Source organism: Caretta caretta, chromosome 2 (assembly GCF_965140235.1).
Source record: "Caretta caretta isolate rCarCar2 chromosome 2, rCarCar1.hap1, whole genome shotgun sequence".
Taxonomy (NCBI): Eukaryota; Metazoa; Chordata; order Testudines; family Cheloniidae; genus Caretta; species Caretta caretta.
The window spans coordinates 148,057,310-148,078,239 of record NC_134207.1 but is presented as its reverse complement, the minus strand read 5'-3'; the positions used below and the strand labels follow the sequence as shown (position 1 = coordinate 148,078,239).

The 20,930-nt window shown below is 43.8% G+C and overlaps 1 protein-coding gene and 1 long non-coding RNA gene across 2 annotated transcripts in view; one reads left to right on the top strand and one right to left on the bottom strand.

Moving 5' to 3' along the window:
• The window catches only part of TERT (telomerase reverse transcriptase), a 141,495-nt gene extending 122,755 nt beyond the window's left edge, over positions 1 to 18,740 (top strand). The window contains exon 16 of the mRNA XM_048839493.2: positions 12,309 to 18,740. Within this exon, the coding sequence (XP_048695450.2) occupies positions 12,309 to 12,412 (104 nt within the window). The 3' untranslated portion in view covers positions 12,413 to 18,740. The remainder of the gene's footprint in view (positions 1 to 12,308) is intronic.
• Positions 50 to 2,641, bottom strand: LOC125631985 (uncharacterized). The gene is made up of 3 exons (XR_007355131.2): positions 2,187 to 2,641; positions 1,267 to 1,386; positions 50 to 393 (listed from the first exon to the last, which is right to left on the bottom strand). It is a non-coding gene; the product is annotated as an uncharacterized LOC125631985 (long non-coding RNA).
• Positions 18,741 to 20,930: the final 2,190 nt, after the last annotated feature.

The following is a 20,930-nucleotide window of genomic DNA, read 5'->3' as shown; positions in this document are numbered from 1 at the left end:
AGGGGCAACCAGCCCCGACCCCCAAGAACAAAGACACTTGGAGGCTGGATACTTTCTGGAGAAAAGTTTATTCGTCATCAAGCTTCCAGCTACTAGTAGCAAACCATCAGGCTCTCCTGGGTCACTCCGAGTTTAACCTCTGGGAATCCCTCCCCAAGTTTGAGGACTCCCTCCAGGAGCGCAGTAAGAAGGAGTTTGAGATGCTCGTGGAGGAAGGAATGGCGGCCGCAAGGGCATCCCTGTAGGCCGCTTTGGATGCAGCAGACATGGCTGAATGGTCCATGGCCACAGTAGTGTCCATGAGACAGTCGTCATGGCTTCTGCTCTCTGGGCTCTCCAGCAAGGCGCAGCTGTCAGTGCAGGATCTCCCTTTCAACGGGAAGGCTCTGTTTGCTGAGGAAACAGACACAAGGCTGCATGGCATGAAAGACTCCCGCACGACCCTCTAGGCCTTGGGCCTCTATGTCCCTCCTCCAGCAAAACCCAAGTTCAAGCCTCAGCAGGCTCCAGCCCAGGCCACCCTCCCAAAGTACGAGGCCACCCACAAAAAGCAGTGGGACTATAGAAAGAGCCTGCAACGGCAATCCTGGTCAGCCCCCCAGCCTGGGTCTTCTAAGGGAAAGCAGGCAGGCAAAAGGCGCTTTTGACGGGACGCTCGGGGGTACCCTGCCAATTCTCAGCAGGGACCTACCCCCAGTAAAGCTCCTTTTCTCCAATCGGTTGTGTGCTTTCCTCCCAGAATGGTCCACGAGGCTCACCTCGGACCGATGGGTCCTCAACACCATCTCCTGAGGTTACACCCTTCAGTTTACCTCCTCCCCGCCCAACCACCCTCCACCGCCATCCCTTCCAGGGGACCCCTCTCACAAGGCCCTGCTCAAGCAGGAGATGGGGCAGCTCCTCTACCTAGAAGCTATAGAGGTGGTGCCCAAGGAGTTCCTGGGCAGGGGGTATTACTCCTGGTATTTCCTTATCCCAAAGCGGGGCTCAGGCCCATCATGGACCTGTGAGGCCTGAACCACTACATGGTAAAACTCAAGTTCCGCATGGTTTCCCTGGCCTCCATCATCCCCTCCATGGATCCCGGGGACTGGTACTCTGCCCTCGATCTACAGGACGCGTACTTCCACATCCACATATTCGAGGGGCACAGACACTTCCTCTGTTTCATAGTGGGACAGTCACTACTAATTAACGGTCCTACCGTTTGGTCTGTCCACCGCCCCCAGGGTCTTTACAAAGTGTATGGCAGCGGTAGCGGCCTACCTCAGACGCCAGGGGGTCCAAATATTCCCATATCTGGATGACTGGCTAGTCAAAGGCACCTCCCAGTTGCAGGTGAGGGATCATGTGGCACGCCTGCTGTCCACATGTACTGCCCTGGGCCTGTTGATAAACAATACCAAGTCCATGTTAGTCCAGGTCCAATGCACAGAGTTTATTGGGGCGCTACTGGACGCGACGTCGGCCAGGGCCTCTCTCCCACCAGACAGGTTCAAGACCCTGAAAGGGCTCATCGATGTGGTCACAAGGTTTCCGGTGATGACAGCCAGGATTTGCCTGCAACTGCTGGGTCACATGTCTGCGTGCACATATGTGATCTGTCACACCAGACTCAGAATGAGGCCCCTCCAGCTCTGTCTGGCCTCGCAGTTCTCCCTGGCCACGGACAGAATGGACAAAAAGTCCTCACCATGGTGAACTCAGTGATCACCTCCCTGCGGTGGTAGTCAGTCCCAAACAACATGCTCCAAGGGGTCCCGTTCAGGGACAGGGCCCTGTCATTGGAACTGGTGTCCGACGCGTCAGACCTGGATTGTGCGGCCCATGTGGGGAACTTTCAAACCCCAGGCCTGTGGTCTCTACAAGACCTACCCCTTCATATAAATGTCAAGGAACTCAGGGCGATGCGACTGGTGTGTATGGCCTTCTGCTCGCACCTGGAGGGCAAGGTAGTCAGGGTTGTCACAGACAACACAGCCGCGATGTTCTGTATCAAGCGGCAAGGTGGGGCCTGATCCTCTGCCCTCTACCACGAAGCCCTCAGTCTGTGGGACTTCTGTATAGACCACAACATCTACCTAAAAGCCTTCCACCTGCCAGGCGCCCGGCATGTGAGGGCGGATCACTTGAGCAGGGATTTTTCCTCTCAGCACGAGTGGTCTCTACACCCAGAAGTGGCTCACCAGCTCTTCCAAAGGTGGGGTACTCCCCAGGTAGACCTATTTGCAACCCGGCAGAACCGACAATGCCCCCTGTTCTGCTCCCGGGGGGGTAGGGAAGGGCGCTATCTCCGATGCCTTTCCCCTGTCGTGGTCTGGCCAGCTCTTCTACACCATTCCCCCATTCCCTCTGATCAGTAGGACCCTGGAGAAAATAAAGACAGACAAAGCCAGGGTCCTCCTAGTTACTCCGGTGTGGCCCCGGCAGCACTGGTACAGGACCCTCTCAGGGCTGGCGGTAGCCACTCCACCCGGACCTGCTCTCTCAGGACCAGGGTCACCTCCTCCATCCCAACCTAGCAACGCTTCACCTCACAGCGTGGCTGCTCAGTGGCTAAGTGGCGAGGAAAGGACGTGCTCGGAACAGGTTCAGCACGTCCTCCTCAAAAGTAGACAGCCCTCAACTCACCGCTCCTATGTGGCGAAGTGGTCTCCGTTTTCAAGGTGGGCAGCAGGCCAGGGTGTTTCCCTCACAGCCACCCTGATCCAGCTTATCCTTGATTACCTCCTCTACCTGAGGGTTTAGGGACTGGCACCCTCATCAGTCAGGGTGCACTTGGCGGCTATATTGGCTTTCATCCCCTGGTGCAAGGGCACACAGTGTTTTCCCATGCTGTGACCAACTAGTTCCTTAAGGATTTGGACCATCTCTACCCATATTCCAAGCCCCTGGTTCCACAGGGGGACCTAAACTTTGTGCTGGCTCATCTCACGGGGGCCCTGTTTGAACCACTGGCCACGTGTTCCTGGTCTCACCTCTCATGGAAGGTGGCCTTCCTGGTAGCTATCACGTTGGCTGGGCGGGTCTTGGAGTTCAGGGCCCTAACCTCCAAACTGCCATGTACAGTTTTTCATAAGGACAAGGTCCAGCTCCGCCCACACCCCGCATTCTTCCCGAAGGTGGTTTCCGCCTACCACATGGGTCAGGACGTTTTTCTGCCAGTCCTCTGACCCAAGCCTCACACGACTAGTGAGGAACACCATCTCCACACACTCGATGTGAGCAAGCTCTGGCTTTCTACCTCAAGCGGACCAAGCCATTCAGAAAGTCTTTGCAATTGTTTGTCACCTCGGCTGAGCCGATTTCCACTCATCTGTTCCTGTTGTGAGCTGGCGGGGGTTCCCCCGCCACCCATTGTGAGGGTACACTTGACTCGGGTGCAGGCCTTGTCAGCTGCCTTCGTGGCCCATGTCCCCATCCAGGACATTTGTAGGGCCGCCACGTGGTCTTCAGTTCACACGTTCACCTCACACTATGCGATTGTCTCCCAGGCCAGGGATGTTGCCAGGTTCGGAGGGCGGTATTCTGTCCTGAGAACTTGTGAACTCCTACCCACCTCCAACAGATATAGCTTGGAATCACCTGTTGTGGAATACACACGAGCAATCACTCGAAGAAGAAAAGACAGTTACCTTTTCTGTAACTGGTATTCTTCGAGATGTGTTGCTCATGGCTATTCCACATCCCACCCTTCTTCCCCTCTCTCGGAGTTGTCTGGCAAGAAGGAAATGACAGTGGGGGGAGCACAGCTCCCCTTCTGCCATGCCAGGCAGGCGCCGTGGCGGGGCGCTCCCCCCTATAGGTACTGCTAGGGGAAAAACTTCCAGCACTGGTGCACATGGCGAGCATGCACACCTATTGTGGAATAGACGAGCAACACATCTCGAAGAACACCAGTTACGGAAAAGGTAACTGTCTTTTACTGTAGTCTTTCAAACAGTACTATGTTAATGTGAACTAAGTACCTTTTAGTTCATGCCAGAAGTGTCCACACAAGGCAGTTACAGCACAACACTTTGGGGCATTCTGTAATCATATTCATGTAATCTGCACTGCAGCACAGTGTAGGTAAGCCTTTAGTTACTAATTCTGTGGATAATGCACAAGACAAAAAAAATTCATATTACTCTCTCTTGCTGCTATGGGCTCGGCAATGATAATAGGACTAAAATTAAAAAAAAATTGTTACTACTTTTAAATAAGCAACTGTGAAGTGGGATATCTATAGGAAGTACATCTCCCAGCAAGAAGGAGCCATATATAAATATAGTCACTTATCTGACTATTATTGTATTTCATACCCCACAAAGGCAGAGAAATTCAAAATTAGGCTTGTTACTCTGTCTTGAAAGGGACACTGTCAACCTGGGGGATAGTATAGATAGTATAGATATAATATCTAATTTTAGGAATAATTTCTCTCTCTAACACACTAGAAACCTCAAAGTGAGATTAGTTTTCCTGTCAGATATTTAACTCAAGTGTATATTTTAAAAAGACATCCAGGTTTGTTTTAAAGTCTTCAAGACATACAGAATCCACCAGATCTGAAGGTAAGTTATTTCAATGGTTAATTACCATCACTATAAAAAAAAGTGTGCCTTATTTCTAGTCAGAATTTGTCTATTCTGAGAGAAGGAGGCTCCCAAGAGAAGGAGGCAGGTGGTGGTGGTCAGGGATTCTCTCCTCAGGGGGACTGAGTCATCTATCTGCTGCCCCAACCAGGAAAACCTGCTGCTTCCCAGGAGCTAAGATTCGCGATGTGATGGAGAGACTGCCGAGACTCATCAAGCCCTCAGATCGCTACCCCTTCCTGCTTCCTCACGTGAGCACCCATGATACTGCCAAGAATGACCTTGAGCGGATCACTGCGGACTACGTGGCTCTGGGAAGAAGGATAAAGGAGTTTGAGGTGCAAGTGGTGTTCTCGTCCATCCTCCCTGTGGAAGGAAAAGGCCTGGGTAGAGACCGTCGAATTGTGGAAGTCAAGGAATGGTTACGCAGGTGGTGCCGGAGAGAAGGCTTTGGATTCTTTGACCATGGGATGGTGTTCCAAGAAGGAGTGCTAGGCAGAGACGGACTCCACCTAACGAAGAGAGGGAAGAGCATCTTCGCAAGCAGGCTGGCTAACCTAGTGAGGAGGGCTTTAAACTAGGTTCACCAGGGGAAGGAGACCAAAGCCCTGAGGTAAGTGGGGAAGTGGGATACAGGGAGGAGGCACGAGCAGGAGCACGTGAGAGGGGAGGGCTCCTGCCTCATACTGAGAAAGAGGAATGATCAGCAGGTTACCTCAAGTGGCTATATACAAATGCACGAAGCCTGGGAAACAAGCAGGGAGAACTGGAAGTCCTGGCACAGTCAAGGAATTATGATGTGATTGGAATAACAGAGACTTGGTTGGATAACTCACATGACTGAAGTACTGTCATGGATGGATATAAGCTGTTCAGGAAGGACAGGCAGAGCAGAAAAGGTGGGGGAGATGCCCTATATGTAAGAGAGCAGTATGACTGCTCAGAGCTCAAGTATGAAACTGCAGAAAAACTTGAGAGTCTCTGGATTATGTTTAGAAATGTGAGCAACAAGGGTGATGTCATGGTGTGAGTCTACTATAGACCACCAGATCAGGGGGATGAGGTGGATGAGGCTTTCTTCCGGCAACTCGCAGAAGTTACAAGATCGCAGGCCCTGGTTCTCATGGGAGACTTTAATCACCCTGATATCTGCTGGGAGAGCAAAACAGCGGTGCACAGGCAATCCAGGAAGTTTTTGGAAAATGTAGGGAACAATTTCCTGGTGCAAGTGCTGGAGGAACCAACTAGGGGCAGAGCTCTTCTTGACCTGCTGCTCACAAACCAGGAAGAATTAGTAGGGGAAGCAAAAGTGGATGGGAACCTGGGAGGCAGTGACCATGAAATGGTTGAGTTCAGGATCCTAACACAAGGAAGAAAGGAGAGCAGCAGAATACAGACCCTGGACTTCAGAAAAGCAGACTTTGACTCCCTCAGGGAACTGATGGGCAAGATCCCCTGAGAGAATAACATGAGGGGGAAAGGAGTCCAGGAGAGTTGGCTGTATTTTAAAGAATCCTTATTGAGGTTACAGGGACAAACCATCCCGATGTGTAGAAAGAATAGTAAGTATGGCAGGCGACCAGCTTGGCTTAACAGTGAAATCCTTGCTGCTCTTAAATACAAAAAAGAAGCTTACAAGAAGTGGAAGACTGGACAAATGACCGGGGATGAGTATAAAAATATTGCTCGGGCTTGCAGGAGTGAAATCAGGAAGGCCAAATCACACCTGGAGTTGCAGCTAGCAATAGATGTTAAGAGTAACAAGAAGGGTTTCTTCAGGTATGTTAGCAACAAGAAGAAAGTCAAGGAAAGTGTGGGCCCCTTACTGAATGAGGGAGGCAACCTAGTGACAGAGGATGTGGAAAAAGCTAATGTACTCAATGCTTTTTTTGCCTCTGTCTTCATGAACAAGGTCAGCGCCCAGACTACTGCACTGGGCAGCACAGCATGGGGAGAAGGTGACCAACCCGCTGTGGAGAAAGAGGTGGTTCAGGACTATTTAGAAAAGCTGGACGAGCACAAGTCCAGGGGCCGGATGTATTGCATCCGAGCGTGCTTAAGGAGTTGGCGGATGTGATTGCAGAGCCATTGGCCATTATCTTTGAAAACTCATGGCGATTGGGGGAGGTCCCAGACGACTGGGAAAAGGCTAATGTAGTGCCCATCTTTAAAAAAGGGAAGAAGGAGAATCCTGGGAACTACAGGCCAGTCAGCCTCACCTCAGTCCCTGGAAAAATCATGGAGCAGGTCCTCAAGGAATCAATTCTGAAGCATTTAGAGGAGAGGAAAGTGATCAGGAACAGTCAGCATGGATTCACCAAGGGCAAGTCATGCCTGACTAATCTAATTGCCTTCTATGATGAGATAACTGGCTCTGTGGATGAAGGGAAAGCAGTGGACATGTTGTTCCTTGACTTTAGCAAAGCTTTTGACACGGTCTCCCACAGTATTCTTGCCAGCAAGTTAAAGAAGTATGGGCTGGATGAATGGACTATAAGGTGGATAGAAAGCTGGCTAGATTGTCGGGCTCAACGGGTAGTGATCAATGGCTCCATGTCTAGTTGGCAGCCGATATCAAGTGGAGTGCCCCAGGGGTCGGTCCTGGGGCCGGTTTTGTTCCATATCTTCATAACTGATCTGGAGGATGGTGTGGATTGCACCCTCAGCAAGTTTGCAGATGACACTAAACTGGGAGGAATGGTAGATACGCTGGAGGGTAGGAATAGGATACAGAGGGACCTAGACAAATTGGAGGATTGGGCCAAAAGAAATCTGATGAGGTTCAACAAGGACAAGTGCAGAGTCCTACACTTAGGACGGAAGAATCCAATGCACCGCTACAGACTAGGGACCAAATGGCTCGGCAGCAGTTCTGCAGAAAAGGACCTAGGGGTTACAGTGGACGAGAAGTTGGATATGAGTCAACGGTGTGCCCTTGTAGCCAAGAAGGCCAGTGGCATTTTGGGATGTATAAGTAGGGGCATTGCCAGCAGATCGAGGGACGTGATCGTTCCCCTGTATTCGACATTGGTGAGGCCTCATCTGGAGTACTATGTCCAGTTTTGGGCCCCATGCTACAAGAAGGATGTGGAAAAATTGGAAAGAGTCCAGCGGAGGGCAACAAAAATTATTAGGGGACTGGAACACATGACTTATGAGGAGAGGCTGAGGGAACTGGGGATGTTTAGTCTTCAGAAGAGAAGAATGAGGGTGGATTTGATAGCTGCTTTCAACTACCTGAAAGGGGGTTCCAAAGAGAATGGCTCTAGACTGTTCTCAGTGGTAGCAGATGACAGAACAAGGAGTAATGGTCTCACGTTGCAGTGGGGGAGATTTAGGTTGGATATTAGGAAAAACTTTTTCACTAGGAGGGTGATGAAACACTGGAATGCGTTACCTAGGGAGGTGGTGGAATCTCCTTCCCTAGAAGTTTTTAAGGTCATGCTTGAGAAAGTACTGGCTGGGATGATTTAGTTGGGGATTGGTCCTGCTTTGAGCAGGGGGTTGGACTAGATGACCTCCTGAGGTCCCTTCCAACCCTGATATTCTATGATTCTATGATTTTATTTTCAGCTTCCAGCCTTTTTACCTTATACCTTTTAGCTGGTAGATTAGAGAGCCCTGTGTCTTCTCCCCATCTTAGACTGCAATCAGGTCACTTCTAAAGCTTCTATGGTTAAACTAGATAGATGGAACTTCCTAAGTCTCTCACTGTAAGGCAGATTTTCCAGACTTCATATCACTTTTGTAGCTCTTCTAGAACCTATTCCAATGTATCAACATCCATTCTGGACACTCAAGCTGGACATAGTATTTTAGTAATAGTCTCACTAATGCTTTGTACAATGGTAATGCTACCTCCCAGCTTATACTTATTCCTCTGGATTCTGTTCCCAAGGATCGCATTTACTATCTCAAGCCTTGTCTGCATGAGAAAAGTGTGCTGATTTCACTTACCAGTTTTTAAACCAGTTTGATTAAACTGGTGCAAACGCCTGAGTGAATGCTCTTATTTCAATCTGTGTGGTTTATTTCAGCTTAGTTTAAACAGATTTCTTATAGTCTTAAACTAAACAGAAATAGTTCTGGTTAAAACTGAAACAAGAATATCCACACAAGAGTTTGTATTAGTTTAATTAAATGAGTTAAAATCAAAGCCTTAGTTAAACTTGTGTGACTTTCTCATGTACACAAGTCCTTAGCCACTTAATCTCACTGGGAGCTCATATTCAGTTTGTCATCACTCACTACCAATAAGTCTTTCAGAATCTCTGCTTTCCAAGATACAGTCCCTCATCTTGTGTGGCCTACATTATTTGTTCAAAGATTAATGCATTTGGGTTTATTAAAATGTATGTTTTTCAAATGACCCCACCATGCTACATGATTCAGATAGGGCTGTAGAACTGACCTGTCATTATTTATTACTCCATTAATTTAAAAATAGTTAATGGGACAACCTGGGTATGGGCCTGGAGTTCTGAAATCAGTCCTGAGACAGATAGTGGAGCAGCTGATAGGGGACTCTATAAGTAAAGAATTATAAAGTGGGTTTATGGGAAACAGCCTGTCAAACTAACTCGATATATATTTTTCATGAGATTACAAGTTTGATAAAGGTAATAGCACTGAGGCAATATACTTAGACTTCTGTAAAGTATTTAACTTTGAACTACATGACAGTTTGATTAAAAAACCAGAAAGGTGTAAAATTAACATGGCACATATTAAATGGATTAAAATCTGGCTAACTGATAGGTCTCAAAATGTAATTATAAATAGGGAATCCTCACTGAGTGTGTGTGTGGCTAGTGGGGTCCTGCAGAGATCAGTTCTTGGCCCTACACTATTTAACACTTTCATCAGTAATCTGGAAGAGAATATAAAATCATCACTGATAAAGTTTCCAGACTATACAAACACTGGGGGACTGGTAAATAATGAAGAGGACAGGTCACTGATTCAGAGCAATCTGGATCGCTTGGTAAGCTGGGCACAAGCAAGCAATATCGGCTTTAATATGGCTAAATGTAAGTGTATAAATCTAGGAACAAAGAACGTAGGACATATTTAAAAGATGGGAGTTCTATCCTGGGAAGCAGTGCTTCTTAAAAAGATTTGGGGGTCATGGTGGATAATCAGCTGAACATGAGTTCCCAGTGTGACGCTATGGTTTAAAGGGCTAATGAAATGCTTGGGAGCATAAACAGGGGAGTCTCGAATATAAGTAAAGACATTATTTTACCTCTGTATCTGGCACTAGTATGCTGCTGGAATAATGTGTCCATTTCTGGTGTTCACAATTCAGGAAAGACGATAAATTGGAGAGATTTCAGAGAAGAGCCATGAGAATAATAAAAGGATTAGAAAACACCTTAGAGTGATAGACTCAAGGAATTCAATCTATTTAGCTTAACAAAGAGAAGAGGAAGGCCAAGGAGTTATTTGATCACAACCGATAAATACCTATATGGGGAAGAAATATTTTATAATGGGCCCTTCAGCCTAGCAGGCAAAGGTATAACGAGATCCAGTGGCTTGAAATTGAATATGTCTAGACACATTAACTGAAAATAAGGAATACAGTGAGGGTAATTAACCATTAGAATAACTTACCAAGGGTCATGGTGCATTCTACATCACTGTCAATTTTTAAATCAAGATTGGATATTTTTTAAATATGCCTAGTACAAAAGGAATTATTTGCGGGGGAGCTCTATGGCATATGTTATACAGGAGGTCAGAGTAGATGATCACAGTGGTCCCTTCTGGCCTTGGAATTTATTAATCTAATATATGTGTCATCTGTAAACTTTGCCATCAGTAATGTAAGATTTTTTGTCCAGATAGTTGATAAAGATATTTCAGTAGCACTGGATCAACAACTGATCCTTGCAGGACCCCACTTTAAATTCCCTATTTAATGACGATTTCACATACAGAATTACTCTTTTGAGATCAGTTACCAAGTTTTAATCCATTTAAATTTACTGCATTGATTTTATGTAGCGCTAATATTTTAATCAAAATGTTGTGTAGTACTACATCAAATGCCAGATAGAAGTCTAAGTATATATATCAACACAGATACTTTAGTTTGATAAACGCTTCTTTCCATAAAGTCATGTTGATAGACATTAATGGGGGGGATAGCTCAGTGGTTTGAGCATTGGCCTGCTAAACCCAGGGTTGTGAGTTCAATCCTTGAAGGGGCTATTTAGGGATCTGGGGAAAAAATTGGGGATTGGTCCTGCTTTGAGCAGGGGGTTGGACTAGATGACCTCCTGAGGTCCCTTCCAACCCTGATAGTCTATGATTCGGGGGGGAGGGATAGCTCAGTGGTTTGAGCATTGGCCTGCTAAACCCAGGGTTGTGAGTTCAATCCTTGAGGGGGCCATATGGGGCAAAAATTGGGGACTGGTCCTGCTTTGAGCAGGGGGTTGGACTAGATGACCTCCTGAGGTCCCTTCCAACCCTGATATTCTACGATTCTAATTATGTTATCATCCTTTCCATGATTTTCCCTGGGCTCAGGATCAAGAAAACTGACCTATAGTTGCCCATTTGCTATTTTTAAGTATTAGCACAAAACCAGTTTTTTCCCCAGTCTTCTGGAACTTTCCCAATATTTCAAAATTTGTTAAATGTCAATATCAATGGCTCTGAGAGATTTTCAGATAGTTTAAAGAAGAAGGGCAGAAAAACACCTTTTCAGTGCAAGTTATCCAGTTAACCTGCAGAGTTAAACATATCTAATCTTAGTAGTTGCTGTTTAACATCCTACCTACACTTACCATTGGAAAAAATACTTCTTGTCTCTGTAAGATATAAATTCATCATCCATCTTCTTTCCAAATACAAAACAAATATTTGTGGAACACTTCTACCTTCCTGAATCACTATTGACAGCTTTACCATGTCTGTCTAGTAATAGACATAGGATTTAATTTGTTCCTGATATATTTCAAACATTTCCTCATTTTGTCCTTACCCCTATTGACAGTAAACTGTTCATTGATATTTTCCCTTCCCTTATCAATTGTCTTCATTTCCAAACTGCTTATTGCATTATATAGTTTTCCTTCTTCTTTCCTAAGGGAGATAAGAACCTAGCTTAGTTCCAGTGGGTTTCAACACCAGCGGTGAATTTCCAGGTAGCAGTATCTCTTCTTCCAAGGAACCACAGCAGCAGAAACAGCTGTCTAGACCACAACATTCTTTAGGCACAATTTCATGGGGCAAACTGCTCATACATACTAGGATGGCATTTGTGTGGGTCTCAGACTCCAGCCTGGGAAAATTTGCGTGCCAAACAACAACATTAGGGACAAAATAAAAAGCATAAGCAAATAAATTAGTAAAGGGAAAGATTCTAAAATAAAGCTTTTCAAGTTGACATTGTCTCTTTCACTTTCCCTGGTGTACCTAGTTATTCAATACATGGCCTTACAGGCTGAAATTCTGAGACACAGTGTAGGTAGTTTTCACAAGTGTGTGGAAGGAAAACTTCAAATTTATTTATTCAGTAATGTTTTCCCAAAGTAAAATGAATGAGAACAGCATTTCTTGCCAGTATCTTGTAGGTTTGCTGATAACTTTTCAATGTAATAACAGAAACATTTGTTTCCTGAAAATCAACTGTTAACTTTATTCTACCATATCAGCATTTTAGCAAATACTTTGATTGTTAATTTCTCTGAACAGTGATTTATTTTTGCAATGTCTTTGTAGGTGAATTGCAGCTATTCAAGAAAATCCCAAAGGCTACTATGCAGCTTCTGAAGACAGTGACAGAGCCAGCTCTTTGTAAAGACTTCAAAGCCATCATGGATTAATTGACCTAATCAGGTTATTTATAACCTTTATAGAATTAATAATAATTGCTGTGTTTTAAGAATTACTGACCAGTTTTTGTTTTGATATTTTGCAAATGATGTGCCCACAACAACTTTTTATGTCAGAAATTTTCTCCAGCTGTTTCTCAGCTGGCAGGGATTTAACAAGACAGGCAGAAGAATATATTACATTTGTTTGATATCTCTGTTACATATTTCCTGCCCACTTCTAACGACTGTATCCAATCACAGACTTTCTGATCATAGTGATTCTCATCTTCATGATGAAGATTACATTTATTTATAAGCTTTACTCATATGGCCACAGCTTTCTCCTCTGCATTAGTCCATCCTTTCTATAGAGCTCCTCTCTATCTCTTTGTATTTCATATTGCAGTAGTAATAATTAAACTGTTGGGTAATTACAAAATGTTTTTGTTTTTTCTGGTATCTAATTCTACTATAATCTGCAACTTTATGTTACTACTGCTGTGATCTTATGAATGGACGTGTACATTATGATATCTTGTCCTAAAATGAACATTACATGTCCAGCTACACAAAGCAAGTGTATTTGATTGGTATGATGTCCCGTAAAGAAATATCAGTCTCATACCTAGGAGAGTACTATAAATGTAGGCCAAAATTTTCAAATTGAGACCATGATCATGTTTTGGTACTTAAGCTCTTTGGGGCAGGGACCATCTTTTTGTTTGTGTTTGTACTTTTCTTAGTACAATGGGTCCTGGCTGATGACTGGGTCTTAGACATGATGGTGATACAAATAATAAAGAAGTGGTCTGATTTTTTCAGTGGTGCTGAGCACCTGCTGAAATAATCAGATATATAGACTGAAAAATAAGGTAGTTTTATACTTAAACCCGCACCCCAAAACTGGAGTTGTTGGTTAGATATGATGGGAAATAGAGTATTCCTTTTCTTGCACTCTCTCAGTGAAACTCACCCTTGTGCAGATGGTGAGCACAAGGATTCCCACTGAAGTCTCACTTTAGCCCTCAAAATAGGACTGAAGTGGTACATAGGCCTTGTGCTGACTCTTTGCACAGAAGTGAATCTTACCCAATGATTCTGTTCTGATGAGCAAAGAGGGTGTGCTAAGTAAATTGAGTTAGCTTATCATGACTGAAAAGCCCTCTAATGCTCATTAAGATGCATGCCTGAAGCTGTGTTAGTTAGCTGTGTTGTAGCCTAGACCACTGCTTCTGGTAGGCTCATCCACAATGCAGATGGAAGACATCTTGCTGGTTCTGAGGCAGAATATAGGCAGCATTGTTGTGGAGCTTTAGACCATGAATGACAACATGAGGATGCTTGTCATGGAGGATGTGGGTCACCCAGTATATTCCCACACAGCTCCCAGAGGCCCAGTGCAGAATCCAAGCCCCTAAGAGCTAAGGCTGGCCCATGTTCTTCTATAATCTCACAATGTGCAGCTAAGGGAGTCCAGAGAAATGTGGATTAAGTTTTCATAGGTTTTATATTCCCAGTGAGTGTCTTAGACCATAAAACAAATGTGGCATGCTCCTAATAGAGCCATATATCAGCTCTTCCTGCTCCTCTTTTAAAGTTATAGTCTTCTACAGATTTCAGAAGTTTGCTTTTTTCCTCCAATAACACCATAATGTGGTCCATAGTTTGGAAATATTTTTTCATTGCCATGTTTTCTGTCTGGTTTTGTAAACAATTGTAATGTGCTTTGTGCATGGATTGTGTGGGGAAACAACTAAGCATTGTGTCTGTAACTATCATGGGGGCAATGTGATAGGGAATACAGTACAAATCATGTTCCTGTTTGCACTGTAGCTGATGGGAAAACAAAAGTTTTTTAGCTCACGTTCAAATGACACGCAAATTAGGCACATAAGTACTTTTCCCACTCTCATCCTGTTGTATTTGTCTCTGAGTACGCAATGTAGTGACACCATTAAATAGTAATGGTATGGCTAAAGCATTTTAGTGTTTGTGGTCCCTGGAACCCTGCCTATGGACATTTCTATACTGCATCTGGGTGCGAGCCTCCTACCTTGGGTCCACAGACTTGTGCTAGTGCTCTAAAAATAGCAGTGTAGACACTGCTTTGATAGTGCAGCTCGGGCTCTCAAGCCCTACTCTGGCTTCAGAGTCTGAGCTCTAGTCTTAGCCACAATAGTTACACAGCTATTTTTAGAATTCTAGCACAAGCCCCACTAGTACAAGTCTGCATACCTGGGATGGGAGGCTCACTCCCAGATGCAGTGTAGACATGCCCTATTAGTTTGTAATCATTATAGTGGCCCAGTGGTACCACAGTAATTAAAGATCAGATTAGTTTACTGTTTAACAGCTGATTTTTTTTTCTAAGAGCTCTAAAATCATCATACTTATGCTGTGTCTCCTGGAAATCCAGGTAGGATTAGTAGCCCAAGTTTGAAGTTGTTTGAGTAAGGGGTTCCCCCTCCTTCTCCATTAAAAAAAAATCCTGGGACATAAACATTTGATGGTTCTTATTACATTTTTCATGCACGCCTGGGGTATACACAATGGCTCTAATTCTCCCCAAACTGATACCAACTGCTCAGAGTTGATTACAGCTAGTGTCCAAGACTTACTGCTCTTTTAAAAGTTATTCAGGGTAAGTGTTAGTTTTACAATGTAACTTGAACCAAGTTGTTCAGAGAGAGACATTTGCAGCAAGACTGGGGCTGTGTTGCAAGGCAAAGTTTTTGTAAGCAGTGCGCTATCATAGTAAGTGGGTGGCTCAAGGTGACATTCTGTGGCCATTGTACCTGAGCAGCACCTTTGTACTATGAGTTCAAGGCCTACCCTTGGCAGCTGTCTGAGAAATTTCGTGGTGTGCACGTTAATTGTTCTTTGTCTGCATTCTGTAGGTACTCCTTATGGAAGTCTATCCCTGAAAGCAAAGATGCTGGTTTAAGAGCTGATATCTCAAAGTGCTGTAAAATCCACATGCATACTCAGATTTTAGAGTACAAATATAATCAATAAAAAGATTATTTATTAAATAGAGAGAAGATACAGACTTTAGGAAGCAGTAGTATTAGGATGAGGTAATCATGACTCATGCTTCTCACTCATTTCCTGAACAATGGGAGTGAGTGTGATCAAAGAAAAGCAAATAGCTGTGACTCATCAACACCAGCATGTTGCTGTGCATAAGGAAGGATACTCTTAATGGAGAGTCCTATTCTAAGGACTGGTATAAAATCCACATTGATTAATATAGTGCCAGGTTACTGTCCTCACTCAAAGCTGTAACTTATGTGTATCATAAAAATAAATATAGAATGGAACTTTCAACTTTCTACAATCATTTGCACAATCTACACAAAGCAAGAGATTACGCCTATCAATTTCACCTCTCAAAGAGCTGTAGTTCCTTGAATAAGGTTGTCTGAATATCTAGTAATGAAAAGTATTATATAGGAACTCTGTATTATTATTTCCCAGAAACTGTTATAGATAAATCAAGCAGTGCATACACTACAACAAACATAAAACTCATACTGTAACCCAAAGGGTGGAATTTTTGTAGACCTTTTCAACTCTGTTAAAATACCATCCCCCATGCTATTGCTGTGCCACATGAGGACCAGAAATAGTTAGTGGTACAAGTTTTGGTCATTTGGTCAAGAAGTTCCTCAAATACAGCTGTCCCCACCTCTTTCTCCCCAAAAATAAGGAGCTAATTTTAATAATCAGAGTGCTCTAAAATCTACATGTATAGGGAGAGTGTCTTGAAAATTGGTTTAGCACAGCAGGGACTGTGGTGCAGTTTTTGTGGTAAAGTTTATGCCCCTCACTCACAACATAAGCTATTAATTTTCAAAATGCTCTAAAATCCACATGCATAGTGAAACTATATTGAAAACTGTTTTGGCACAACAGAGATGGCTAGTCTTTGGGAGTTGGGGAGGAGAAGAACATCCATTGAGATGGGCGAGTTCACATTTTTCAGAGCTATTATGTCAGGCTGTATTCTAGTCTATATCTAGTCTAGGCTGTATATTCCTGTGTTGCAGAGGGTTTTGCGAAGCTCCTTCTCTAAATGCTAGCCCTCCAAGTGGAGTACAGCATCTGGGGCTCCTTTCCACTCTCCCTTGCTACCTCCAGCTGGTAGATGTGCTCACAGCCCATCAGTTATCTCTTTCCTTCCTCCCAATAACCATATGCATAGGGAGAGTGTCTTAAAAACTGGTATTCCACAACAGGTCGGGAGGAGAGTTTTTACATCCACCCCAGCCCTTTGTCCTTGGTTGTAATGGAGGCCAATGAGAAGGCAAGACAGAATAGAGTGACACCAAAACAAAAGAAGCTGAAGAGGCTAGATTTATTTGGCAGGAGAGCCTATTCCGCCACAAGCCTCTTCTTGCACCTGATGGTCATAACATTTCTAAAGAGCTTAATAAGAGTGTTTCCACCTATCAAAGAACCAACCTTTTAATGAGATCTCAGCCAGCTCTTTTGATGCTCCTAGGCCCTCCCTTTGAACTGATGGCTATGTGTTCTCTTTTGTACTTGTCTCTGAAAACCCCATTTTTGGTGGCGATAATCTCAGCAAGGAGGTTAGGAGAGATTCAGACACTGATGGATGATTCTACACAGTCTTCTACCTGGACAAGGTATCTTTAAGAACAAATCCATATTTCTTACCAAGTGTGATTATGGAATTCCATCTGAACCCGCTGAAGTTCTTCAAGATGTGTTGTCCATATGCACATTCTATCCTCTCTACCTTGGAGTCCCATTAAAAAAAAATGGTGGGCCTCTACAGTTGATAGAATACTGAAGGTGGCTGGCATGCTCTGCCCTATGTGCTCTCAGTGCACAGCATGAACAGCTCTGCAGGGCACATGCATGCTGTATGGATACTGCTAGCTAAAAACTCAGAACTCAAGCACAAGTGGGCACATGTGCACCAGTAGTGTAATGTGCATACGGACAACATATCTCGAAGAACTCGAGTTACTGTACACAGTAAGTAACTTCTCATACTGCTCTCTGAGTGATGTTCCAACCCACCCAGACAGACGTAGCACTCTATCCTTCCAGCTGATAAGGAGCACTCCAGACATACAGGAGAAACTAACAAACTGTGTCCTCATTAAGATCAAAGTAGCATTTAGGGCAGGCTTGATGGCTACATTTGGCCTGTACCCAACCATTTTACCGAACAGAGTTGCCAGATGTCACCACTCCTTGGCTCTTGTCCTCAGGATTCCCTCTGGAACATCACCTGCTACACTTCTGACCTGTGTGCTAGAGAAAAGTCTTCCAGGAAACAGAAATGCCACACTTCCTTTTATGCAGCCTGTTTGTTTTCCTGTGAGAAAGAATACTGGGAGAAAGAAACAATGGAACCCAGAACAGGACAGTTGCAGGCTGGAGCTAGAGAATAGAAGGAAATTTTGTTATCTTATTTCTGTATGTAATTTACCTTCTTAATAGAGAGGTTATCTTGAAACCAGTCTTCTTGTCAATAAGATTCCACATGATATCAGAAGTGGAAGGCATGGAGTGCTGGAAGACCCAGCAAGAGACGTAACATTGAAATGGTGGCTCAAGATCCTGTGTGACGTTGCACTCCATATGATTTTATGAAAATATACTAATAAGTGTGAATATAATGTAACTGGAATATGCTTCATGCAAAAGGTCTCTTGTAAGGTATCATTACAAAGCTTATAATCTACTGAGTGTGGTCATCCTATTTGTATAAATGTATCACTCTTGTATCTGAAACTAGAAATATAACTCTGAGGTCCTATTGTAATTTTGCAAAGTGTGGGCCATTAATGGTGATTTGGAATCTTGATGGCTCCCATCAATTAGGACAACTGACTGTAGATGGCTCTGTTTACTTTTAAAACTTCCTGTATGCGTGTGTGCTGGCAAGTGGGTAATGAAGCCTTATAGTGACATGTGATCATGTCACCTGAACTGATATCCATCTTTAACCTGGTGCTTTTCAATTTAGAAGGAATGATGGGAACCCAGAGAGGGACAAAGGATTCCCCCTTGTGTAAAAGATATATAAGGGGTGGAACAGAACAAAGGGGGCTGCAGTCATGAAAAATCCCCTACCTACCACCTGAGCTGGAACAAGGACTGTATCAGGGAAAGGTTTGTGCCCAGACTAGGAAGGCATCCAGTCTGTGAGAGAAGCTTATTGAAACATCTCTGAGGGTGAGCTTTTATCTGTATTCAGTTTTCTTACTGTATTAGGCTTAGACTTGCGTGTTTTATTTTATTTTGCTTGGTAATTCACTTTGTTTTGTCTGTTATTACTTGGAACCACTTAAATCCTACTTTTTGTAGTTAATAAAATCACTTTTTACTTATTAATTAACCCAGAGTAAGTGTTAATACCTGGGGAGGGAGGGGGGGCAAACAGCTGTGCATATCTCTCTGTCAGTGTTACAGAGGGTGGACAATTTATGAGTTTATCCTTTATACAGGGTAAAACAGTTTTATTTGGGGTTTGGACCCCATTGGGAGTTGGGTATCTGAGTGCTGGAGAAAGGAGTACTTCTTAAGCTGTTTTCAGTTAAGCCTGCAGCTTGTGGGGGATGTGGTTCAGACTTGGATCTGTGTTTGCAGCAGTCAAGCATGTCTGGCTCAAACCAGGCAAGGCAGTGAAGTTCCAAGCTTCCAGGGAAAACAGGCTCAGAGGTAGTCTAGGCACATCAGATGGCAGTCCCAAAGGGTGTTTCTGTGATCCAACCCGTCACAGCCTGTGCCACTTCAAGCAACTCCCCCATCAGCTCTGAGAATCAGGGGAAATGCTGACTATGTCTGGAAGATGTTCAAACAGCAATTTGAAGTGTATATGAAAGCCACAGAAACAAATAAACTGGAGGGTGAGCAAAAAATTGGTCTACTCTCAGCAGTGGCAGGCAGGTGAGTGCTAGATGTATACAAGGTATTCAGTAAAGATGGTGGTAGGGAAAACTAGGAAAGCTTTGCAGAAATAATGAAATAATGTTCCTAGAAAAAAATGTTACTTATGAGAGATGTTCAGGATGAGAACACAGAATGAAGAGGAAACAATAGATGAGTTTATCACAAACTTAAAACTAAAATATCAATCCTCTGAATATATAATATTAAAAGACTCAAAGACCAGATTTTCCTAGGGTGTAGCAATATAAAAATCATGAATGGTTACTAAGGGAGGTGGATCTGACAGTAGTCAAATAAAAAGTCTAGAGAAAGTCACAAAGCATATGACTGGCTACCATAGCTAAATCAGCAAGGGAAAAGTTCACAGAACTTAAATCACTCAAGGATGGAAACTTGGAAAGCAGGAAACAGTGCCAGCAATGTGACAATCAGTATGAGTGTAGGAAATGTCCTGCATTCAGGCAAGTATGTACAAACTGTACTAAACCCAACCATTATGCTAAAAAGCGCACATAGTAAGTGCAGATGATAGGAATTCCTCAAGTGAAGAGGAAGAGATGTTCTTAAGCTCAATAATGGAAGAAGCTGAAAACTCAAAAGATTGGCTAATTAAAATGTGTGCACAAATGGCACATATGTGACATACAAGATAGATACTAGGGTACCGGTAAATGTAATAATAGAAACTGAAATAGTGGTAAGGAGCACATAAAAGTGGAAAAGTCAAAATGTCTGTGAAAGACTATAATGGAGGAAAAATTCTAGTGTTGGGAAAGTGCATACTGACACTTAAATACAAAGGGAAAATGATAAAACAAGGTTATGGTGATGCACAGAGGCAAGCATCCAGTCTTGGGCCACACGTGTGTGAGATCTTGGTCTCATTAACAGGAGTCAGAAGACTCCTTAGTAATTGTAGAGAAAAAGAGAGGGATTACGCTTGTGAATGGACCCAAAGGAGTTTAAAAAACATAAAAAGAGAACATTTCCACTTGCCTACAAGAAGTGAAGTATTGTCTGAGATGGCGGAGCCAAATTCTTTAGCATTGGCAGGATTTTGGTGGATCCCTTTGGACACAAAGAGCTTCAAGATCTGCAGTTTCAACACACCAGTTAGCAGAAGATATAGCTTCCTAAAACTGCTTTCAGGATATATTTTGCTCCAGAAGCATTTCATCATACAACACGCCAGATGCTAGAGGGTCTAGTGAGAGTAAAAGTGAACATAGCTGACATTACTTTTGGGCAGCACTGCTATTGAACATCAGGAACAACTGAGTAGAGTACTGGAAATTGTGAGAGCTAATAGCCTTAAACTCAATAAGGTCAAATGTCAATTTCAAACAGAAATAACATACTTGGAAGAGAGACTGACTTCACAGGAAAAACAACAAGGAGTCCTTGTGGCACCTTAGAGACTAACCAAATTATTTGGGCATAAGCTTTTCATGCGCTAAAACCCACTTCATTAGATCCATGGAATGGAACATACAGTAGGGAGGTATAAATACACAGCATATGAAAAGATGGAAGTTGCCTTACTAAGTGGTGGGTCAGTGCTAACGAGCCAATTCAATTAAGGTGGAAGTGGGCTATT